This window comes from Corvus cornix, chromosome 13 (assembly GCF_000738735.6).
Source record: "Corvus cornix cornix isolate S_Up_H32 chromosome 13, ASM73873v5, whole genome shotgun sequence".
Lineage (NCBI taxonomy): Eukaryota > Metazoa > Chordata > Aves > Passeriformes > Corvidae > Corvus > Corvus cornix.
Window position 1 is genome coordinate 4,060,746 of NC_046343.1, and position 19,462 is coordinate 4,080,207.

Below are 19,462 nucleotides of genomic sequence, written 5' to 3' on the forward strand. Positions count from 1 at the left end.
AACCAGAAGATGTTTGTCTGCCCCAGTGCCTACAGAGGTGAAGAGAACTTTTCTTAATTGCTTTTTGGGAAGTTATTTGTAACCAGATAGTCCCTTTCCTTTGCCAAGAGCTTGGGGTTATTTATGGCTCTGGACTAAAACGGAACAGCAAAAACAATGGTGCACTCATTATGACCAAACCAGTTTATACTTAGTATTTCAGTTTTTCCTCAGAAAGACCTTGGCCTTGAACTCTTAGTTTATATGCTCTACTTGTCTCTCTCGCACTGCCAGGCAAACGGGAAAGCTCAGGCATGGTAGTGATTGTTTCTGAGCACCAAAATGAGAAGATTCCATTGAATGGGAGAAGCTGAGCTCAGGGCACTGGGGTCATCAGTGGCCAGAGAAGGGTTGGAGGGCAGAACTCTGTTGTTCTGTCCCACACTGGTTTGATTTAAAACACTGTAGCTGGAACCTTCCAGACAGGAAGAATGTGTGTGCTGTTCCCTAAAACAACCCATCCACACTGGCAGGGCAAGACCCCCTCTCCCCTCTTGCACTGTGTGGGTTCTGCTGTCAGGTGGAGGAGAGGAGCTCCTGGTGCAGATGTTTTTCTTCCCCGCTGTGTTGCCACTGGCTGGCAGAGATGCAGGTGCAGTGTCCTGAACCAGCCAGGAATGCCAGCAGAGGCCAGGAGAGTCACCACCTTGGAACTATGCACTGAACAATCCCTTTGGTTATCAAATTCCTGTGTGCTTGTGACCAGGAATGGGGTGAGGAAAGAGAGAGAACTCCTGCCCAAGCCCTGGGGCAGCCAGAAACATTTCCAGCCCAGTAGCAGCTGCAGCTGTGCTGGTGCAGCTCCCTGTGGTGCCTTGCTGGGGCCGGATCCAGAGCTCTGCCATATCCACAGGTATTGGCACACTGAGCCAGGCGCTGGTGCCATCTCACTGCCATGTGCAATAACTCATTCCCTGCCTTTGGACTAGCACGTGGCCATCAGTGGAAGGGCTGTGGGATGTCTTTCTCTGCCCCAGCCATGCCTTGCCTAATGCTTTAGTCCTGCCTTGGCTCCTTCCCCACTGTGTTTTAGCTCCTGATGTGCCTGACTTGAGGGATCCTGGCTTTTGCTTTCAGGTCCTGGAGTTAAACACCATCTGCACCTGTGAGGGCACTAGTGGGGGGGACAGTGCCCCGAGGAGTGTGATAGGGCGTGTAGGGAGGCTGCTGCTTCCCTTCTCCTTATGGATAATGACTTCAGAAAACAGGGCTGACAGGGGGTCTCTGATTAATGCATCAGATCTCGGTCCGTGAGAGCGATGCCACCTGCAAGCTGGACACTTGCACTGACCTAATGTCTTTGTGGCTTCAAGCCACGTTATACCATCTGCCAGCAAAGGAGAGCTTCCCAGCACCCCACCACGCAGGTGTGGGGGTGGATCACCACCTAAATCCATGCCAGGGTGTGCCAGGAAGGATCCAACCTTCTCTCAGGGGTCAGCAGCCTGTTTGGGTTAAACCACACACGTGATTTTCTATTTGTGAAATCCTTTTGCTGCTAGAAAAGCGCTGAAGTTATTGGAAAAAGTCTGCAATCCAGCCCTGCTGAGCCATGCTACAACAGGTTATTGTTCTGGCATAGGTGAAGGGCAGGACCTTTGCCTGAGAGCTTTCCAGGGGCTGTGCTGCTTAGCTGGAAGGAAGCAGAACTACTCAGCATTGAGTCCACCCGCAGTGCTAATGCCGACTGCAGCGCCGGGAGGTCTCCAGCAGCGTGCAGAGCGCAAGGAATCCAGCTTCATGTGCCAGCACCACACAGAGCTGGCACTTCCAGCCCCTCCTGTCCTTGCTCTAAGTGGAGTGTGCCTGATGAAAGATAAAGGCCAGAAAAGTAGTGTTGAAACATTGGCAGGGCTGCTTTGCTGTCTGCGGAACACTTTGGATGCTCCCGATTCCTGGAAGCTTACTGTCTTTTGATAGAGAGAAATACAAACTCTTACTGTCATCTGCCTTCTCTGTAACAGCTCAGAGACATTAGAAAGCAAAAGCTGAGATCTCACTTCAAATGTGCAGCTCCAGTTGTGGCTATTTGTGCCATGTCTGTGGTTATCAGGGTGGTTTCAGCTCACCACTGACAAGTGTCCACTCTCTTATTTAGCAGTGATCCTGCTCCAGCCCCACTAAGCCCTGGGAACAGCCTCTCTCTGTCGGTGCAGAGCCACTTCCAGCTCATTCCCATACATTTGCCAAGTACAGCTTTTCCCTACGTAGCCTGAGCTGTGGTTTAGATGAAAGGAAATTTGCAGTTTAAAAGCATCCTTCCATTTCAGTCAGACTTCTCCTTTGCAGGGCATTACCAGTCATTTCCCACTTGGGTGGAACCAATTGGCATTTCCTTCGGTGGCCTCAAGCTTGGCAGCGTGACCCTCTGCCACAGCGGTGCTGCTATGCTGGGCTGGCAGCTGCCTCTCCACCATGACAAAACTGTTTGCATTTGCTGGCACTGCTGACATCTCTCGTTGAGGCTGTCACAACAGCAGCAGCTGAAGTGGCTGTGTACCCATCAAGGAGAGCAGGCTCTGGATCTCTGCCCTGCCCTGGGCACAGGAACACCTCTGTCTGCATCCTTTGCCAAAGGTCAGATCTGGGAGATGGCATGTGGAAGCATCATAGCACACAGGAGCCTTTCCAGCAGCAGATGGGTTCCCATGGGGTGTCTGCAAAGGGGAGCTCTCCTTGCCAGCCCACAAAAACGGGTTTAATTCATCTCCCCCAAAACAAATCTCCTAGAATTGAACACGGCTCATGGAAAGTGCCCTCCGGCAGCTGCAGCAAATCTGAGGAAGGCTCTGCTTATTTCCAGACTGGAAAAACAAATCTGATGTTGAAAACGTGGCTAAAATAGAAGCCTTCTTAGCAGGGGAATGTTGGGGAAGGCTGCAGTGGGCAAAGGTGGTACCAAAGCTGCCTCTTCCAAACAGGCCTGAATACATGAATATTTTGCAACTACCAAAAATTCAGGGCTTCTTCTCAGCTTGGGTCTCACATTTCACTGAAGTCCCTCAGTCCAGTTCTAAACCTGAATTCACAGTATGCTACCGTGACATCATGAAGTCAAATGCCACTGGCAATGGAAATAGATATTGCCTCCCAGGTGGGAGCTTCAGGAAAGTGTTCCAGAAGGTGGAGGGGGAAGGGCCTCCCCAGCTGAATTTTCCAAGAATTTTTACTGGCAGAAAAGTCTAAAGAATTATGTTTTCCTGATCTGAAAATGCTCCCCTGGGCCTTCTGTCCTTAGCTGTTGTGTTTTCATCACTCTTGTGAAATTCCTGAGACTTGGCAGTACTCAGAGCTGCTTTGGAGGCACTGAGATGCAACCTTGCTTTAAAAAGTTTCCACCCAAAAAGCAAATCCTGGTGAAGGATTGCAGGAGAGATGCCCCTGGATGGCAGGAAGAAGGAGATGAAGGGAAGCACTGCCAGCTTCCAAACCACCTGCTCCTCCCGTGGATGTGCTGGTGCCCCCAGGGGCAAGCTGGAAGCTGGCCAGGGCTGGGCCCTGTGGGTATATCCTGCTTTTTCTGGAGCCCTGGCTGTTGTAACCACCGAGGTTATTCTTGGAATTTCCCCTCTTTGTCATTAAATTAGTTTTTATTCCGAGCAGCAGCATGGCACTGGGGCAGGAATTGCGGCACCGGGGCAGGAATTGCGTTGCTCTGTGCCTCAGCTTCCTTGGGGCTGTAAATGCTGAGCCCTTTGTACCATCCTCTGGGATTCTCCTCACCCACCGTGTGCTCTTGGCCTTCCCATTTTTGCCCTGGCTGAGCCCTCTGGGAGCAGCCAGAAGAGAAGGAGGAGGGAGGCAGATGGCTGAGCCCTTCCTCTCATTTGGCAAATCCTGTTTTTCCCTAGCTGCATAATTCAAAATGTGTTCAGGGCACTCCCAAACACACGGCCAGAAGCAGTGCCCTGGGAAGGGGCCTGAAGGGCTGCAGCTACTTAGACAAAGAAACCAAGGATTGAAGCCATTACTTCTGTCACTCTCCCTTTTGCCCTGTCCCTGCCAGCTCACCAGCACTGGAAACAGCATCATGGAGACACAGGGAAGCAAGCTGGTATCTGGCAGGACAGCTCCAGGCTCTGCTGGGATCAGATGGCAGAGGAGCAGCTTGGATGAAGCGTTCCCCTCCTCGGCTTCAGGGAAGAACTTTTATGGGGGCAGAAGACTGGCTTTTGAGGATGAGTCTAAACTTTGCACCTGCACCTCAGATATGCCCTTGTTCAAGCCAAAATTATATGGACAGGAACCATTCCCTTCTGGAAACTTGCTACTGGTTGTGCCTGATGTGCCCCTGCTGTGCAGAAATACAGAGCGGCCCCTGACCTGCTGCTTCCCGTAATCTCCAGGCTGATACGGACCTTGCTGTGAAACGGATGTGGCTGACATTTAGCAGGAATGCCAGCTCTCATCAGAACAGTGCCTGGGGAGACGCAGGCTGCGCTCAGCCGTGCGGCTGACGAGACCTGCTGCTTTGCAGGCTCGGTCAGCACCTCACTTCATCAAAGAAACGCTCTTGGCTAACACTGGGTGATGTTTCCCAGAAATGGCATGGGCAGGAAAGATGTTTTGCTTGGCGTAAACTGGTATCAGCGCACTTTTCAGTGTTCTACTGGGTAGAAGGAACCAGCTGGGATGAGTTTGGGGCTAAGGTGGGTTTAGCCATGCCACAAAGTCCAAGAGCAGTGAATGAATGGCGTAGGATCAGTCTCCCCTCCTGCCAGCCTCACTTGCAGAGATCTCTCTGGATAAAAGCTATGCTCTGTTTCTTATGATGCAGCAGAATCAGCAATATCCCAGCTGTGGGAGGCATGCTTCCAGTATCCCCTGTGTGCAAAGATGTCAAGGCAATTCACAGTCCCAAGCCTATTTGGGACTACCACCTTTAGTGCATTAATATTACATGTGGGCAAAGTGAGTCGTTTTTCATCTCTCCCTCGACTGCAGGCACTCGCTGGCAGATCTGAGAAGAGGAGTTGTGCTTCCCCCCCTCCAGCTGCATCTGGCTGCACTTGAAATTTCAAACGAGCACTGGAGCTCTCTCAGCTGGTTCATGCATATTTTTTTTTTGGTGTTTGTTTCAGCCACTTTTTCATAAAGGGAACTCATCTTTTTACCCACAGTGAAGTTCAGGATTTGCTAAGGACAAAGCATTGGGTTTGCCCCAAATACAAACTGTTATTTGCTGAAGGGCTATGAATCACAGGGAGCCCCATGAGGGTTCGACCCCCAACTCCTAATGCTCCATCCCAGGCTGCTTTGGGCTGACTCACGACAGCCCTTTGGCACAAGCAGGGGAGTGCCCAGCTCTCCAGGGAGCAGCTGGCAGCGCTGTGCCAGTGCCAGGCAGACACAGACACATCCCTCCAGCGCAGGGCACACCCGCCGGGGCCACTCTCGTCCTTGCAGCCCCCTGGGCGGAGCATCCCCGCAAACAAGCCCGTGGGTCCCGGGACGTGAGGGACACGGACGTGGCGAGGCCGAGCGCCTCGGCTACCGCACCTCAGCGGCTTCCAGCCTCCCGGCAGGGCTGGCAGGAGCAGCACCGCCCGCCCGCTGCGCGCCCGCGGGGCCAGCGCCGCTCCCCGCCCGCCCGGCCGCGCAGCCCCCCCAGCTGCGTGATCCAGCTGCGTGATCCAGCTGCGCGATCCAGCTGCGGGGTCCAGCTGCGGGCTCGGCTCCGGCAGCGGCCCCGGCTGTGGCGGAGCAACAGCGGCCTCCAGTGCCGAAAGCTCCTCCCGTTCTCCATCCGCGCTCCGCGTCCTGCCCGCGCCGCGCGGAACCGCGGAACCACAGGATGGGCGGCTTGGCAGCGACCTTTAAACGGCATCTGCTCCCATCCCCCTGCCGTGGGCAGGGACATCTTCAACTAGACCAGGTTGCTCAGAGCTCCCTCCAGCCTGAACTTGAATGTTTCCGGGGTTGGGGTATCCACAGCTTCTCTGGGCAACGAACTCCGGTGTCTCACCACCTTCACTGTAAAAAATTTCTTCCTAATATTTAACCTAACACTGCCCTCTGTCAATTTGAAGCCATCCCCCCTTGTCCTGTCACTCCAAGCCCCTGTAAAATGTCTCTCTTGGAGCCTCTTTAGGCACTGGAAGGGGCTCTAAGGTCTCCCAGGAGCTTTCTCTTCTCCAGGCTGAACATTCCCAGCTCTCATCCTGTCTCCATAGCAGAGATGATCCAGCCCTTGGAGTGTCTTCATGGCTTCCTCTGGACTTCCTCCAACAGGTCCAAGTTTTTCTTTTGTCAGGGACCCCAGAGCTGGGTGCAGCACTGCAGGAGGTTCTCATCAGAGCAGAGCGGCCAAATCCCCTCCCTCGCCCTGCTGCCCACACTGCTTTGGATGCAGCCCAGGACAAGGCTGGTTTCTGGGCTGTGAGTGCACATTGCTGGCTCGTCCAGCCTCTCATCCACCAGCACCTTCAAGTCCTTCTTGGAAAGGCATCTCCCATCCTGCCAGCCCACAGCCCTCAAGCCAGGTTGTCAGTGCCAGCAGCAAAGCTCACCAAGGGCAGTAGAAGGAATAAAAAGAATTTTGCCTGGAAAAATGGAGTCTTTTTGGTTTTCTGAGGCATTGGGTAGCTGTGACCTGCAGGACAAATGTGAGGCTGGTGACTCTTGGTGCGCAGGGATCATGTGATGGGGCACTGGCATATGGACAAGGCTGGAGACAGGTCAGCATGGAGATGACTTGTAGGGCTCTTTCTCCTGGCAAAGGCTCTGGAGCAAGGCCTTTAGTGTCCTGTATTTAACAAATGCAATTTCAAGCCATGAGAATGATAAAAACCTCGTATTGCTTGAATATCGGAACTTTAGGAAAGGAAAACAAAATTCTTGATGCAAAAAAAGACCCTCCTTGTTGTGCCAGAGCCTGGCTCTCTCCTTGGGCACGTCCCAGCCTTGTCCCTGGGGCTCTGTCAGTAATTTGCTCACAGCTCTTTACAGGCATCACCAGAACAAACCATATTTTTCAGGAAGGTGCTTTAAGTGTCGGGGAAAGGGGGATTGGTGTGTGTGTAAGAAATCCCAGCACAAGACATGGCGATGCTTCCATTTTATTGGGGGTTTGAGCGGGTGAGGGGACAGCTTTGTGCTCTCATATCTGGAACGACTGCGCCTCAGTTCAGAGAGGAGCTGGCGCGGGGAGTTCGGCACATTCCTCTGTTCTTGATGCGCACGTGGCTGCTTCTTTGCCTGGAAGAGAGGATAAAATTGCTGGGGGGCTGCCTTCAGGTCCCTGAGACACAGCAGAGCCTGGCTCAGAGGACAAAAGCAAAAATAAAAACGGAAAATACTGCTTAAATCATCATCTAAGTGTTATTCACAGCAATCAAGGCCACATATTCTTGACAGGGAGTTCAGGGTTACCATGGACATGTGTTAATTAATTCCAATGAGCTCAAGAGTGCTTTCTGACACCTCCTGGCAGGATAATTCACCTCTGTGCTGCAGGACAGCACTGAGACACCTCTAATGCCTGTCTGACTGCAGACAATAAAGGTTATGAATTTGTTTTGTAGGTTTTTAGAGACAAAAGCCTGCCACTGTGTCTCACTTGGGTTCAGCCTGCTCCCAGCCTCCCCTTCTGATTGCTTCTGCAGCAAAAGTGAGAGAAATATTAAAAAGGCACCTTTAAAAAACTATTTTCTTTTTTTTTTGTCCAGTAGTGGACCTGATTACTCTGAATTGTTCCATTTTCACGCGGAATCATGATGTTCTCCTCTTTGGAAAGACAGATCCATTTCTCAGGTGCGTAGGGAAATGCTGGTAAAGTGATTTGCGTTTTGCAAAAAGCGTTTTGCATGCTGGTCACAGTGAAGTGACCAAAGGTGACAGGTGAGACGCTGCTGCCGCAGGGACCTGCCAGATGCTCTCTGTAGTTATTCCCAGACTCCTTGCAGGCTTCCAGCTCTTGTCAGACCAGTTGCACACACAAAACTGCAAATGGCACTTCATCCTGCCTCTCGGCTGACTTTTCCCCATGGACCAAGGCTTTATAGACGAGGACGCCCCATTTATCTCTGCCCCAAGACATTTGGCACCAGGCAGCTTCAGAGTCCTGGTGCCCAGCCCAGATGGCCCTGGCCAGGAGACCAAATGGCTGTTCCTAACCTCAGAATTCCTTCACTTGGGAACAGAACAGGGGAGCTGCAAGGCTCGGGGCTCTGACCCACAGGAGCAGCTGCTTGGAGCTTGCACAAATGGGAATTCTAAGAGCTCTGGGAATGCAGCGCCTGTCAACACAAGGTGGGTGCAGCACCGTCTTCTCATCCATCCCATCTGTCCTCTGACTCCTGGCCAGCTCTGAACACACCACCAGCTCAGTCTTTCTCTTTTTGGTACCCCAGTTTCCCTTCTTGTGACCATTGGATTCTCCCATCCCTCCGAAGCTGCTCTCTGTGCTGGGGAGATGCAGCATCCTGGATACCACTTCGCACAGCTGACCGTGGAGCCTTTCTCGCTCACTTTACCCCGCTCTTGGTCTGTGGCCAAAGCCCTAATAATGTTGTGTCTGATGAACCTCCCACCCCCATCTGTTGCACAATACAGGGACAGCTGGTGCTGGGCTGCTGGCTTCCAGCAGGGTCATTACCACCCTGCCAGGCCGTGCCGGGTCATTAACTGTGGTGCCTTTGCTGAGGAGAACCCACTCAGCCTCCCTCTGCCTGACTGCATCATACTCAGCCTTGAAAGGTAAACCAGCATTTGAACAGGCCAGCAGCAGAATATGTGGCAGCAGCCTGGGTTAATGAAGCAAAAAGGGGACAACCCAACTGACAATATTTATCCAGGCTCATTTTTTTTCTGGTGATCTGGATTCTGTTCCTTGTTCCTGCAGAGTTAGCAGGGAGGCGATGCTCCTGAAAGCAGAATTTGGCTCCACAAGCCCACTCATCCAGAGACAGAAAAGCTGGACTTTGAACTTCACAAATGTCTCTGCTGATGGCAGATGGGCCTGTGAGCCTGATCACCAAAAATCCCTGCCTACACCATGTGAAGTCAAGGGTGAAGCTCCCTTAGCCCTGCAGACTGGGACATCTGGCTCCAGATAAGACTCAATCTTCCCGACAGAGATTTTTGAACCACTTAATAGCATTGACTTGGAAGTAATTCCTTCACTTGTCTGACACAGAGTGCTTCCAATGTATAAATATACTTTAAATTACCTAGGGCCCAAGCCATATGAAATGCATCGAGTCTTGTCAGAGACACCCTTAGCATTTGGACCTGGCTTTCTGCTAGAACAGAGCAATCTGGCACCAGCACAGATTAAATATAAAGCTCATTCTTAAAAATACCCAGAGCAAATTGTATCCTTTCATATGCAGAGAAGACAGAAAGCAGAGCTCAGCTATAAATTCCTGGGGTGAAAAAACATAGTTTTTTCCTCAGCCACCACATATCTGAGGTCATCTGGAAAAATATCCTTCAGCCCGTGTGCTAGATCTGGGCAGACTTCGAGGACTTTGCCATTTGTCTGAGATCCTGGATGCCCGCCAGCTCTCGCTGCTGCTTGGCAGCTGCAGGTACGGGGAGGTTTTGCTTGTGGGCAGCATGTGTGCTGCGAGCCACACACAATGGGCCCATTCCTCAGCTGGAGGCCACATGCTCAGAGCAGCGGGCGCAGCATCTGTGCGGGAGGCCAGATCCGTGCCAGATGTGCTGGGCTCACTGCCCACGCTCCACCCAGCTGCATGCAAGCAGCTTTCTTTCTAGGAAATCCCAGCTATGTGTAGTGGCCCTCATCTGTGTGGCATTTAGACTTGCAGCAGGTCCAGATACTCACAGGTTGTGAAGGCACAACAGGCACTCGTTGCTGTACAGGACGTCATCGGTGCCACAGACGGGGTCAAATTCCCTTGTACACCCTCTTCTTAGGTTGAAATTCTCACAAGCTGCCTGGAGACACAAAAGGGTGATTTTGAAAATGTGAAACCTGTTCTCAATTTACCAAAGGAGCTTTGTTTTCACAGAGAGGTGCACGTTTTGTCTGTCTTGATAACCCATCCTCAGAGCTCCGCTGTGAGCTCTCAGAAACACTGGGACCGTCTACCACCACGTGCCTTGGCCAGCTGAACTCCACCTGGCACTGCTGCACACCCTTAGGAGTAACAGTAGAGAGTAAATAGTGCTCCATGGGCACTGGCTGAGCATGTTCTTCCCAGTTTTTATGCCACAGCAATACCTGTCCTCACACTTGCAAGCCAGAGACTAAGGGGATTTCTGACCTTCTTGGCAGGTAACAGCAATATTTAGCTTTTTAGGAACTTTTTCTTCACTCTTTGGGGGAAATGCAGTGGAAACCCAGCACCATCACTGGGGTTTTGCTGTGGCACAGCTGGAGGAAGGGGGTTTCCAGGCACTGGTGTTTTTGGGCTGCCAGCGCACTCTACTCCACTGTATTTAGCAATGGTGTCTCCTTCTGTACAGGTTAGTGCTGTCTCACTTGTGTCACACAAAACAGGAGACTTCACCTCTGTTCCTGGAGCTGCATCCATCTCGGCGTTTCCTAGAGAAAGAGGAGAGAGAAAGAGATAGAGAGAGAAGACACCTTAGCACCCATCACTCGGGCTGGTTTCAAGGGGAACAGAATAAAGACAGTTTAGGCTGAAGACTGTATGTCTTCACACAAACACCTTCGTCCCAGAAAACAATTTCTTTCCTTGGATCTCCCACATTTCTCAGCTGGACCCCTCCCTGCTGGGTCATCCTCTTTCCCCTGGCAGAAACACTGTAATGGTGCAAGGCCCTGCCAAGGCAAAATGCATTTCTAGAGACGTCACCTGCCAGCTGTCAGGGAGCAAAGGCGGCTTTTGTCATGTCTTACCACGTGTCCATGAGTAACTGAGAAACTCCTGCTGACACTGGGCAGGTGCTGGAGTAAATCCAGGGCAATTTTTCTACTGTTCCTCGGTTTGTACCGCAAGCAAGCAGAGCAAAAGGTGAATTGCTGAAGGTCTCTACTAGAAGGAGACCCTGAGGTCTCATATCAAAGCTGGTGGGATCAAGCCATGATTTTGATGGGCTTGCCCATGGAGAAGCTGGCCCTGAGCTGGCAGCTGGGATCACATGGGTGGAACATGTGATGGGTGTGTTTTGAAAAACAACCTGAATGTTTTTTGGCAAAAGGCGGAACTGAGAAGAAGATCCTGGGTTGCTTTTAAATCCAGAAGTCATCTACATGGAGGATTTATACTACATCTCTGTTAACAACCAGCACGGCCCAGGAGCAGTGAAACGTTTTGGTGCTGAGGAGCTGGTAGCCGCACCATTTAATATTACAAGGATTTTATTCTGGACTAGCACAGGTCCAGACCCAGGAGCTGCAGCTCACTATGTGCTCAATTCACCTGAAATGAGCCCAGATTTTGTGCTCAGACAGCGCTGCAATGGCAGCCTCTGTGCAGTAAACAGGATGACAGAGGACCTGCTTCAGAAGCACCCTCCTGTTTGGAATGAGCCCACTAAAGCAGGACCTGAGGAGCAGCAACAGCTCATGTTCTCATCCCTCTGCACCATATGGGATTTTGAAAACACAGTTGGCTTAAACATTGGCTTTGGTAGTGAGAGCTGCATTTTCCCTTGCATAGATTAATTTCCTGTCTTCTTGGATTTGCTTTTTTAAAACCAGAATAGCACCTATTCACTCTGAAAGGATCACACTGTCCTAGAAATCACCAGTTACAGGACAAATCCTACCCCTGAAGAAAGAGCGTCAGCCTAGCAGGTCTGTTCATTTTTGGGAGCAGGTGCACCCTTTCAAAGCCTTTGTTTTAGGTTTGCTCACAGGCAAGCACAGGTTTAATGCACATTGGCCATTGGAGCATTCCCTGCCCAGGGCCACAGCAAGGTCCCAGCACCAGCTGGTCTCTTCCCACACTCACCTTCCCATGTGGCAGACCCAGGAGCTTTAGCAAGGAGAGGAAATGTTGCACTAAGCAAAATGTTGGACTCACCTTGGTAGAAGCAGAGCGCCAGGGAGAGGAGCAGGAAGACACCAGCTACCTTCATGGTCAAGGTGATGTTTTATTGAGCACAGCAGAGAGAAACCGGGACACTCCTCAGTGTCTCAGAGATCCTGTCTCTGGCAGTCTGCTGGGACATTTATACCTTTCCCCATTCTTGGCATCACACCACCCAGCCAGCTCCACCCTGCAGTCCTGTGGTGACAACATTCAAAGTACAGGGACAACACCAGGTGGCAACTGGCTCATTGGTGGGCGCAAGGATGAAAGCCTCTCCCAAGCCAATGGAGGTAACAATCCTTATCTCCAGCGAGGACTGGGGCCCTGTCCCAGGTGTGGGGGACAGCTCTGGGTCTGCACTCCAAGCAGTGATAGAGCAACTTTGTACAAGGAAGCAAGATTGGAGAAATGGGCAGGACAGCAGGGGAAATACAGTTAGCAGCAGGGTGGCTTTGATTAATGACCCTGCTGCTGCCGCTCTCAGGGTGCAGCTGTCTGGTGAAGCCACCTCTGGGTGAAGATGGCTTTGATCCACACACACCTTTCCAGATGCGATCCACAGAGCAGAGCTGGGCTGTTGCAGCTCCCCTTCCCTCCCTGGGCAGGCAGGAATGGGAGCAAGGATTGCTCTTGGAGAGCAGAGCTTGGCTGTGCCTTGGGCTCGCTCGTGGCTGCATATTCAGTGCTGCTATTTTGACTGCGCATCTCTGATTGCAGACAGCAGCCGAAATGAGCCGCTGGGTCGGACGCTGCTCCCTTCCCCTCTCCCTGCCCGCAGTTGGGAGTAAACCCTGGGGATTTCCTGCAGTTACACCACCAATGGTGCATTGCAGAGAGTGGATCAGTCCCTTGGGGATTAGAAGGATTAATTAATGTTTCTAAAGCACTTTGATATCTCAGCCATAAATCACTGGAGAAGTGCAAAGCAAATTATTACTAATGGGGGCTTATGACTCAAAGACAGATTTTTAATTAGCTGAACAGGAAAAAGTCAATGCCAAGAGCAATTCAAGGAGCTGTTTGAGAGGGAGAAATCTCAGCTGCTCCACTGTCCAAGGTATACCCCATTCCCAACGTGCCTCTGGAGGGTGCTTTCTCCTGCCGTAAACAGCTCTTGTGATTTTGTTTCAGTGGTTATGGGGAGACTCCTCCTTCTTGACTGGGTTTGCCTCTGCTCTTCCTGGGCTGACCTGCAACATGAGGCAGCAAGAACTGCACCTAGTGGCATCTGTTATTTTAGTAACCCAGAGAGTAAAGCTGGCTTTGGGTATGACCTGCTCAGCAGCTCTCAGGAGGTGGGCTGGGTGTTAGTGGACCTTTGAGCACAGACAACAATCCTTTAGCGTGCCTGGGACAGTGGTTCAGGTGGTGTTATCACCCTCTGAGGAGCAAGGGAGGGAGGGATGATCATTTTTTATAGCTGAAAGAGGTTCGTCTCAGACCAACACTGTCCCCTGTTACTTCCCAGGTCTACAGTGTGAGTAGAACCTCTAAGTGCCAATAGGTGTTTTGGGCTCACTTCCCAAAGCTGGAAGGGGACTCAGCAAGGGCATTGGTGGTGACACACCAGGGCAGCTGGGGAGAAGATTTTCCTCTTCCATCTAACACATGTAAATAGAGCAGTGCTGAAAAGAGTTCATCTGATTACCCATGTTTGGGATGTGACCACTCCTGGTAAAACACATTTTTCAGTTGAGAGATCCTTGCTGTAGCCAGGAAATGTGATAGTTTGGATTGTCCAGCAACAGAAAAGTTTTTCCTCAGATTCCTTGGCATCCAGGCACATTTCCAAACTTGAGCTTGATGGGTAAATCCTCAGTGTTTATGCTCTGCAGGTGGCAACTCTGTTGGCTGCTGGGGCATTTCAAGTGTGTATAACGCCATGGTTTTCTCCTTCCTCCAGAAGTCAGAGGCATTAAAGCACAGGCAGGCTGCTGACCTTCCCCTGCCTCCTGGACACTTCTCTCTTCATCCTCTTACTGCTTAGGCTCCTGATAGCTTTGCACTGGCTGATTTTCATGTTCCCAACTGCTCCCAGAGCTGGATGAGATTAAGTACTTCGCTGCTGAAGACGGTTGAAGAAACTCCAGATTATGCAGTGCAATGGACTGAATTTAATTATTCCACAACAAATTGAGCCAAACCAACAGACTCAAGGGCAGTTGCCTCTGCCAAAAGAAGATTCCAGCACAGGCTGCAGCTGAACAGCAGGCACACTTGGGTTTTAATGCAGTTTCTCTGTTAGCAAATGCTCTTCCTTTCCAAGCATCTCCACTGACAGCTGTGTCTTTATGAGACGCCTTCAAAACCAGGGATTTCAGGGCTCCTCTCTCCTGATTGACAACAATTCAATATCCTTCAGGAAAATCAAACAGAAATGCTTGGGGCTCATTTGACTGGGGAGGAATGAAAAAGAGCTGCGAACTGCTACTGCACTGGGTGCTCCTGGTACCGTTGTCGTCAGTGTGGGCTTTCTCAGGATGTGTCACCTTGTCAGAGCAGCGTGTTCCTCCAAACACATCAGCTGGAGGAGTAGAGAGAAATGAGTCAGGCGGCTCTGCCAGCCGTGCTGTGTGACTTGCTGAGCCTGTCATGGAGAAATGGAGGGGACAGGCGGGTCCCAAAGCAGGTGCTGGCATGGGATGGTGTCCCCTTGGCTGCCTTGTTGGGTGGTGGCCACCACACATGGTGTAGGACACAAGATCTCTGCAGCTGCTGGTGGTGTCTTCTCCTGGCTGCTGGAAGCAGGTGGAGAGGGAATTGATGCTACATGAGGAATGTGAGGAAGGGGCAGTGGGTAAGGAGACAAGTTGAACTGCCAGGTCTGCCTCCAGGTAGACCAGCAGGAAAAGGTGATTCTCCTTCTGCAGGATAAATTTCTGCATCATCTTTTGGCCAAATCTGAGTGCTTTCAAGTTACATTCCTTTCAGCACTAAAGTGTTACAAAGGAATAAAAAATTACATTGCAGGGGAATTAAAAATCTGGAAAGCTACCTATTTCCCTGTGATGGTCCCTTCATGACAGGCTGGAGGATCACTTGCTGTAACCAGGGCTGGATATTGTTTTTTTGTGGAGACTTGATGTACAAAAAGAAAGGCACCAGTGCCCCCAGGAAACTGCAACAGAGTCACCAGTCAAAAGCATTCAAAGATTACAAACCAGACCCAGATGATCATGAGTCACAACTTAGAAGCCACAAATGGTTCTTAAGCCTCTTCCAAATAATGGCGTTTCCCAACAAGCCCATTTGGGGTGGTTCACATTTTCCAGCCTTCCCTTGAACCAGAGAGAGAACGGGCTGGAGCAGCAGCAGAGCTCCTTGTGCAGTCCCAACCCCTTTCACCAAGGAATGACTGTATGGCCAGGACCTGCACCATGACCCTGTGCTGGTGGCATCCCTGAGCCTTGGTCCCTTGGTGGAGGCTGTGGGGCTCTTCCTTGGGATTCATGAAGGGCAGGCACCAGAGGCTCCTCAGGGCTCAGGATCTCAGCAAGGCAGGTGGGAACTTTGCTCCTGCCCTGCAATGGGTGGGATGAGTGAAATTTGGAGAAAGGCTGATGCAAATGTGAAACCTAGAGGTGTCACAAAAAACAGTTCCCAAGATGCTCAAAGCTCTCTTGGGTCCAAAATGCTGCTTGTGTTGGATTAAAAAGCTAAAAATGTCTAAAGCTCTGTTACCTGCCAGGCCTGGATCTTGCAGGTGTAGCCAAGACCTTGCCCATGGCATCCAAGGTGGTTTTGAAAGGTACATGAGACAGACCAAGTCCTTTTGCATCAGCAAGGTGAGGGTGGTGTGCAGTGATCAGCTTCTCCTCTGTCCAGGGAATACTGCTCAAACGCTGATTTTTCCTGCAGGAAAAAACTCCAAAACGGTAATTTGGTTGGTAGTGATTTTTGTCTTGGATTCTTTCCCATTAACGCTGAGAAAGCTATGCTGTTGCTCTGGGTGCCTGGAAGATATTGAACATTCTGACAGTTTAGGAAAAGGGATCCTGTGAGTAGCTGCTGAGAAAGCATCACATATTTTCTCCAGCTGCAAGAGAATCTCTGGAGCCCAGGACAGCATATCAATTTGTTTTCTCTTCTGTTCTGGAAATCTTGGACTTGGGACCTCTGGTTTCTGGGGAGGGGGCTGGGCATAGCTAAAGGATAACATTAGCAAATCATCATTTCTACTTTTACTAAAGCTTCTGTTTGTTATCCTTCAGCAAGGGCAGAGTGTCCATGAGAGAGACCTTTGGAAATCTGCAGGCATCGGCAGCTTTGCCTGAGAATGGGTATTGCTGACAGCAGTGTCTAAAGACAAAGACATCACATAAATCATAGCTTGTTGGGTTGTTCAGAAGAGACTGTGCCTGGATGCCAATCAAATGCTTCCTGAGGAGGATGAATGTGCTGGGGACAGGCTGTGTGTTTGTAAGGATTACTGGCTGACATTGGCTGGGGTGGAATTCCCAGCCTGGCGTGGAAGTTCCCAGCCCAGCTCCTGGCCTGTTTGCCTCTGCTCTCCCACTGCTGCAGTGACACCAAACCCCATGGGCTCAGTGCGTGGAAACCTTTCCCACCTACGGCTTACTGGCGGTACATGCCTGCTGGGAACCCCTCTGGACTGTGGTCAGCTCTGGTGACCTCAGGGCTCTTCCCTTTGCAGGTGGGACCCTGGGTCAGTGCAGGGGGTGCCAGCTGCTGGCAAAGACTTTCCTCCCTTGCTCGCCTGATCTCTTGTGCCCCTCTCCTTGGCTCTCTTGCAGGATCTCCATGGGATGTAGAGGCAGTGAGAGCACATGGAGTGGATCCTCCAGGAACTGAAACACGGAGCTCTGCTTTTCTTGCTTTCCCTGGCATTACCGGAGAAAAAAAGATCATTTTTCCCACTCCTACAGAAAATGCCAAAAGCAAAGTATTCCTTCATAAAATTGCTTCTTTATTAAATCCTATCTGCCTCCCGCCTCCACATCCGACTGCCCCTGCGGCAGCCGGAGAGATCCAGGGCAGAGTGATTAAGCGCTGCGGCTGATAATTGGGCAAACATAGATTTCAATCTCCTCCAGAAAATCACTCCCCCTTTCTCCAACTCGAACCAGCACCCTGTGCCCACTCCCTCTTTCACAGAGCTTAACAAGATGGGAAGCATATGGTCCCCATCCTTTCAGGGTCACAGACTCAGGGGGGATAATCTGGTCTAATCTGTCCTTCTGCTCGGCTCAGGCAGCTCTGTCCCTGCTCCCAAGGACCACATGTCCCTTGCCCAGGGCTGGATCTTGCTCTGAAGAGTGTGTGAGGTAACTTAAATGAGCCACTCTTGATAGGGATCCTGGATCTCTAGTGCCTGGTCCTATTTGGATGAAAGATCCTTTCTGCCTGCAGTTCTTGTCCATTGAGAAGGGAAACTGTGGCTGTCCCATCCATGGAAGTGTTCATGGCCAGGTTGGACAGGGTTTGGAGTAGCCTGGTCTAGTGGAAGGTGTCCCTGCCCATGGCAGGGGGGTGGACTGGATGGTCTTTAGGGCCCCTTCCAACTCAAATCGTTCTGCGATTCTCTGACCGTTGCCTTTTCCCTCAGGTGAGTTTCAAGTGATGATATCTGAGAACCGGCTCTTTAGAAAGTTGGCTGAAGTCCAGGTGAGCTCTGGGTGCATTGTCCTGGCTGCAGAGCTGGCGTGAGGAGGTGAAGGATTGGCAGGGCATGGCGAGAAGGCAGAGCCAGAGCCCTCCTGGATCTAAACATCAAAAGAATGGCAGATGGCAGAGACAAGCTGCAGGAAGGGTTATCCCAATGGGATAGTAGGAAAAAAACATTCACCATGAGGGTGGACAGACACTGCTGCTGAACCAAAAAAGACTGTGGAGTCTTTATCCTTGCAGAGGTTCATAACATGGCTGAACAAACTGATATTTGCCACAGAAACTGTCAGAAACCAGCAGAGAAGCAACAGCCCCTCCGTGGTCCTTGGCTAACCCAATGTCTCCAGGACTAGGAGATTTTTTTAGTAGAGGTCTGAAATGCAGGATATTTTCACTTTTTTCCCTAATTTCTTGAAAACAATTTGTCAAAGTTTTTGTCAAGCTTTTGTAATATTTTCCATCCCTTTGTAAGCCAGTTGATCAACAAAACCAAATATACTGCAAATGACTTTCATCACAACCCCAGAAATATTTGGCATTTCTAGCTGCTCCTGTGAGTTCCGCTGGCAGCACTAATGGCTATTGATACATGATTTGCTCCCAGAACCGGCCCAGAAATAGGAAAAAGAGTATTATACTTCTGATTTCAACGAAATATATGGCTAGAGGATGCTGAAACTCTTTGGTCCGTCTCACTGTGTGATTTTGGACAAATAAAGGAGATGAAGTTTTTCCAGTAGAGAGCTCTCGGCCTGCTTAGCTCCATAGGAAAAAAATGCCTATTAAAAATAATTAGAAAGGTGAGGATACGAAGAGAAAATGAATGGAAATAATGAAATAAGGCTTTAATTTCTGATAACATTTCTTCTTCTTGTGATCTATAGGAAGATTTTAAAATGACCAGTGGGCTTTTTCACAGACTGACAGAAAAGAGATTTTGGGAGGAAAGAGAAAACAAGTAGCAGACATGAGCTGGAGCTAGGGATAACATTGCTGGACTCTGATTCTGAGCATAATGCTCAGCAGAGATGGGAAACACCGAGCTTGTTTCCAGAGATGGTTTTTCCTTAGAGCCGTGCTATTACAAGGTGCTGTGAGATCCACATTATTTCAGCAGTCCATTCATAAATGTGCACTTCATTCTTGGCCAGCTCTTTCCCAACCAGCATCTCGTGCTACTGCTGGTTGCTTTAGCCTCAACAAAAGTGTGCTTGTTAATCGCTGGTATCCGCTCCTCGCTTGGGAAAATCAACACTTCCTGACCCCATCTGTGCGTCAGCATGTTGTACACCTGTCCGAGTACAATCTCCCCAAAGCTGATAAATGATGGCCAAACATTGCTGATAAACTTTAGCTAACAGCTATTGACCCCTGGGTCGGGCTGAGATTAGATACAGCCCAATTAACACTTGCTCCTTCTCCTAATGACTCCTCAGGCTCAGAGGCAGAGGCTGAAGTTTTCCTGCAGCTAAAACAGGGGCACTGGGATATTTGGATGGCTGATGGCTGAGGTTTATTGTCCCCACAAAACTGCTGTGTTTTGAGTGCCAAGAGCTGCTCCCAGGACACAGATAGAGGATGTTGAGGGGAGGATGCTGGGTATAAGAGCATCAGCACCTGCAGCCCTGCCATGAAAAGCGACACTGCGGGAATTGTTGGCAGTTCTCTGTGCTTTCAGCCTCGGTCAATGGCCTTGATTAAAGAAGGAGTTTGTCTTTGATTTAGGGAGCCTTTGAACATAGTGGCTAAACATTTCTTTTCCATCAAGGGTTCCCTTTGATTTCTGCATGTAGTCAGCTCCCTACATCCCTCGGTGAGTTTTGCAC

General features: G+C 50.5%; 1 protein-coding gene across 1 annotated transcript; it reads right to left on the reverse strand.

The window, feature by feature from the left end:
• Positions 1–7,081: 7,081 nt before the first annotated feature.
• Positions 7,082–12,137, reverse strand: LOC104689534 (pancreatic secretory trypsin inhibitor). Its single transcript, XM_010399687.3, has 4 exons — positions 12,000–12,137; positions 10,518–10,552; positions 9,830–9,942; positions 7,082–7,236 (listed from the first exon to the last, which is right to left on the reverse strand). Exons 1-4 carry the CDS (start codon positions 12,052–12,054, stop codon positions 7,161–7,163), a joined length of 279 nt encoding a protein of 92 aa, XP_010397989.1. The 5' UTR covers positions 12,055–12,137; the 3' UTR covers positions 7,082–7,160.
• Positions 12,138–19,462: the final 7,325 nt, after the last annotated feature.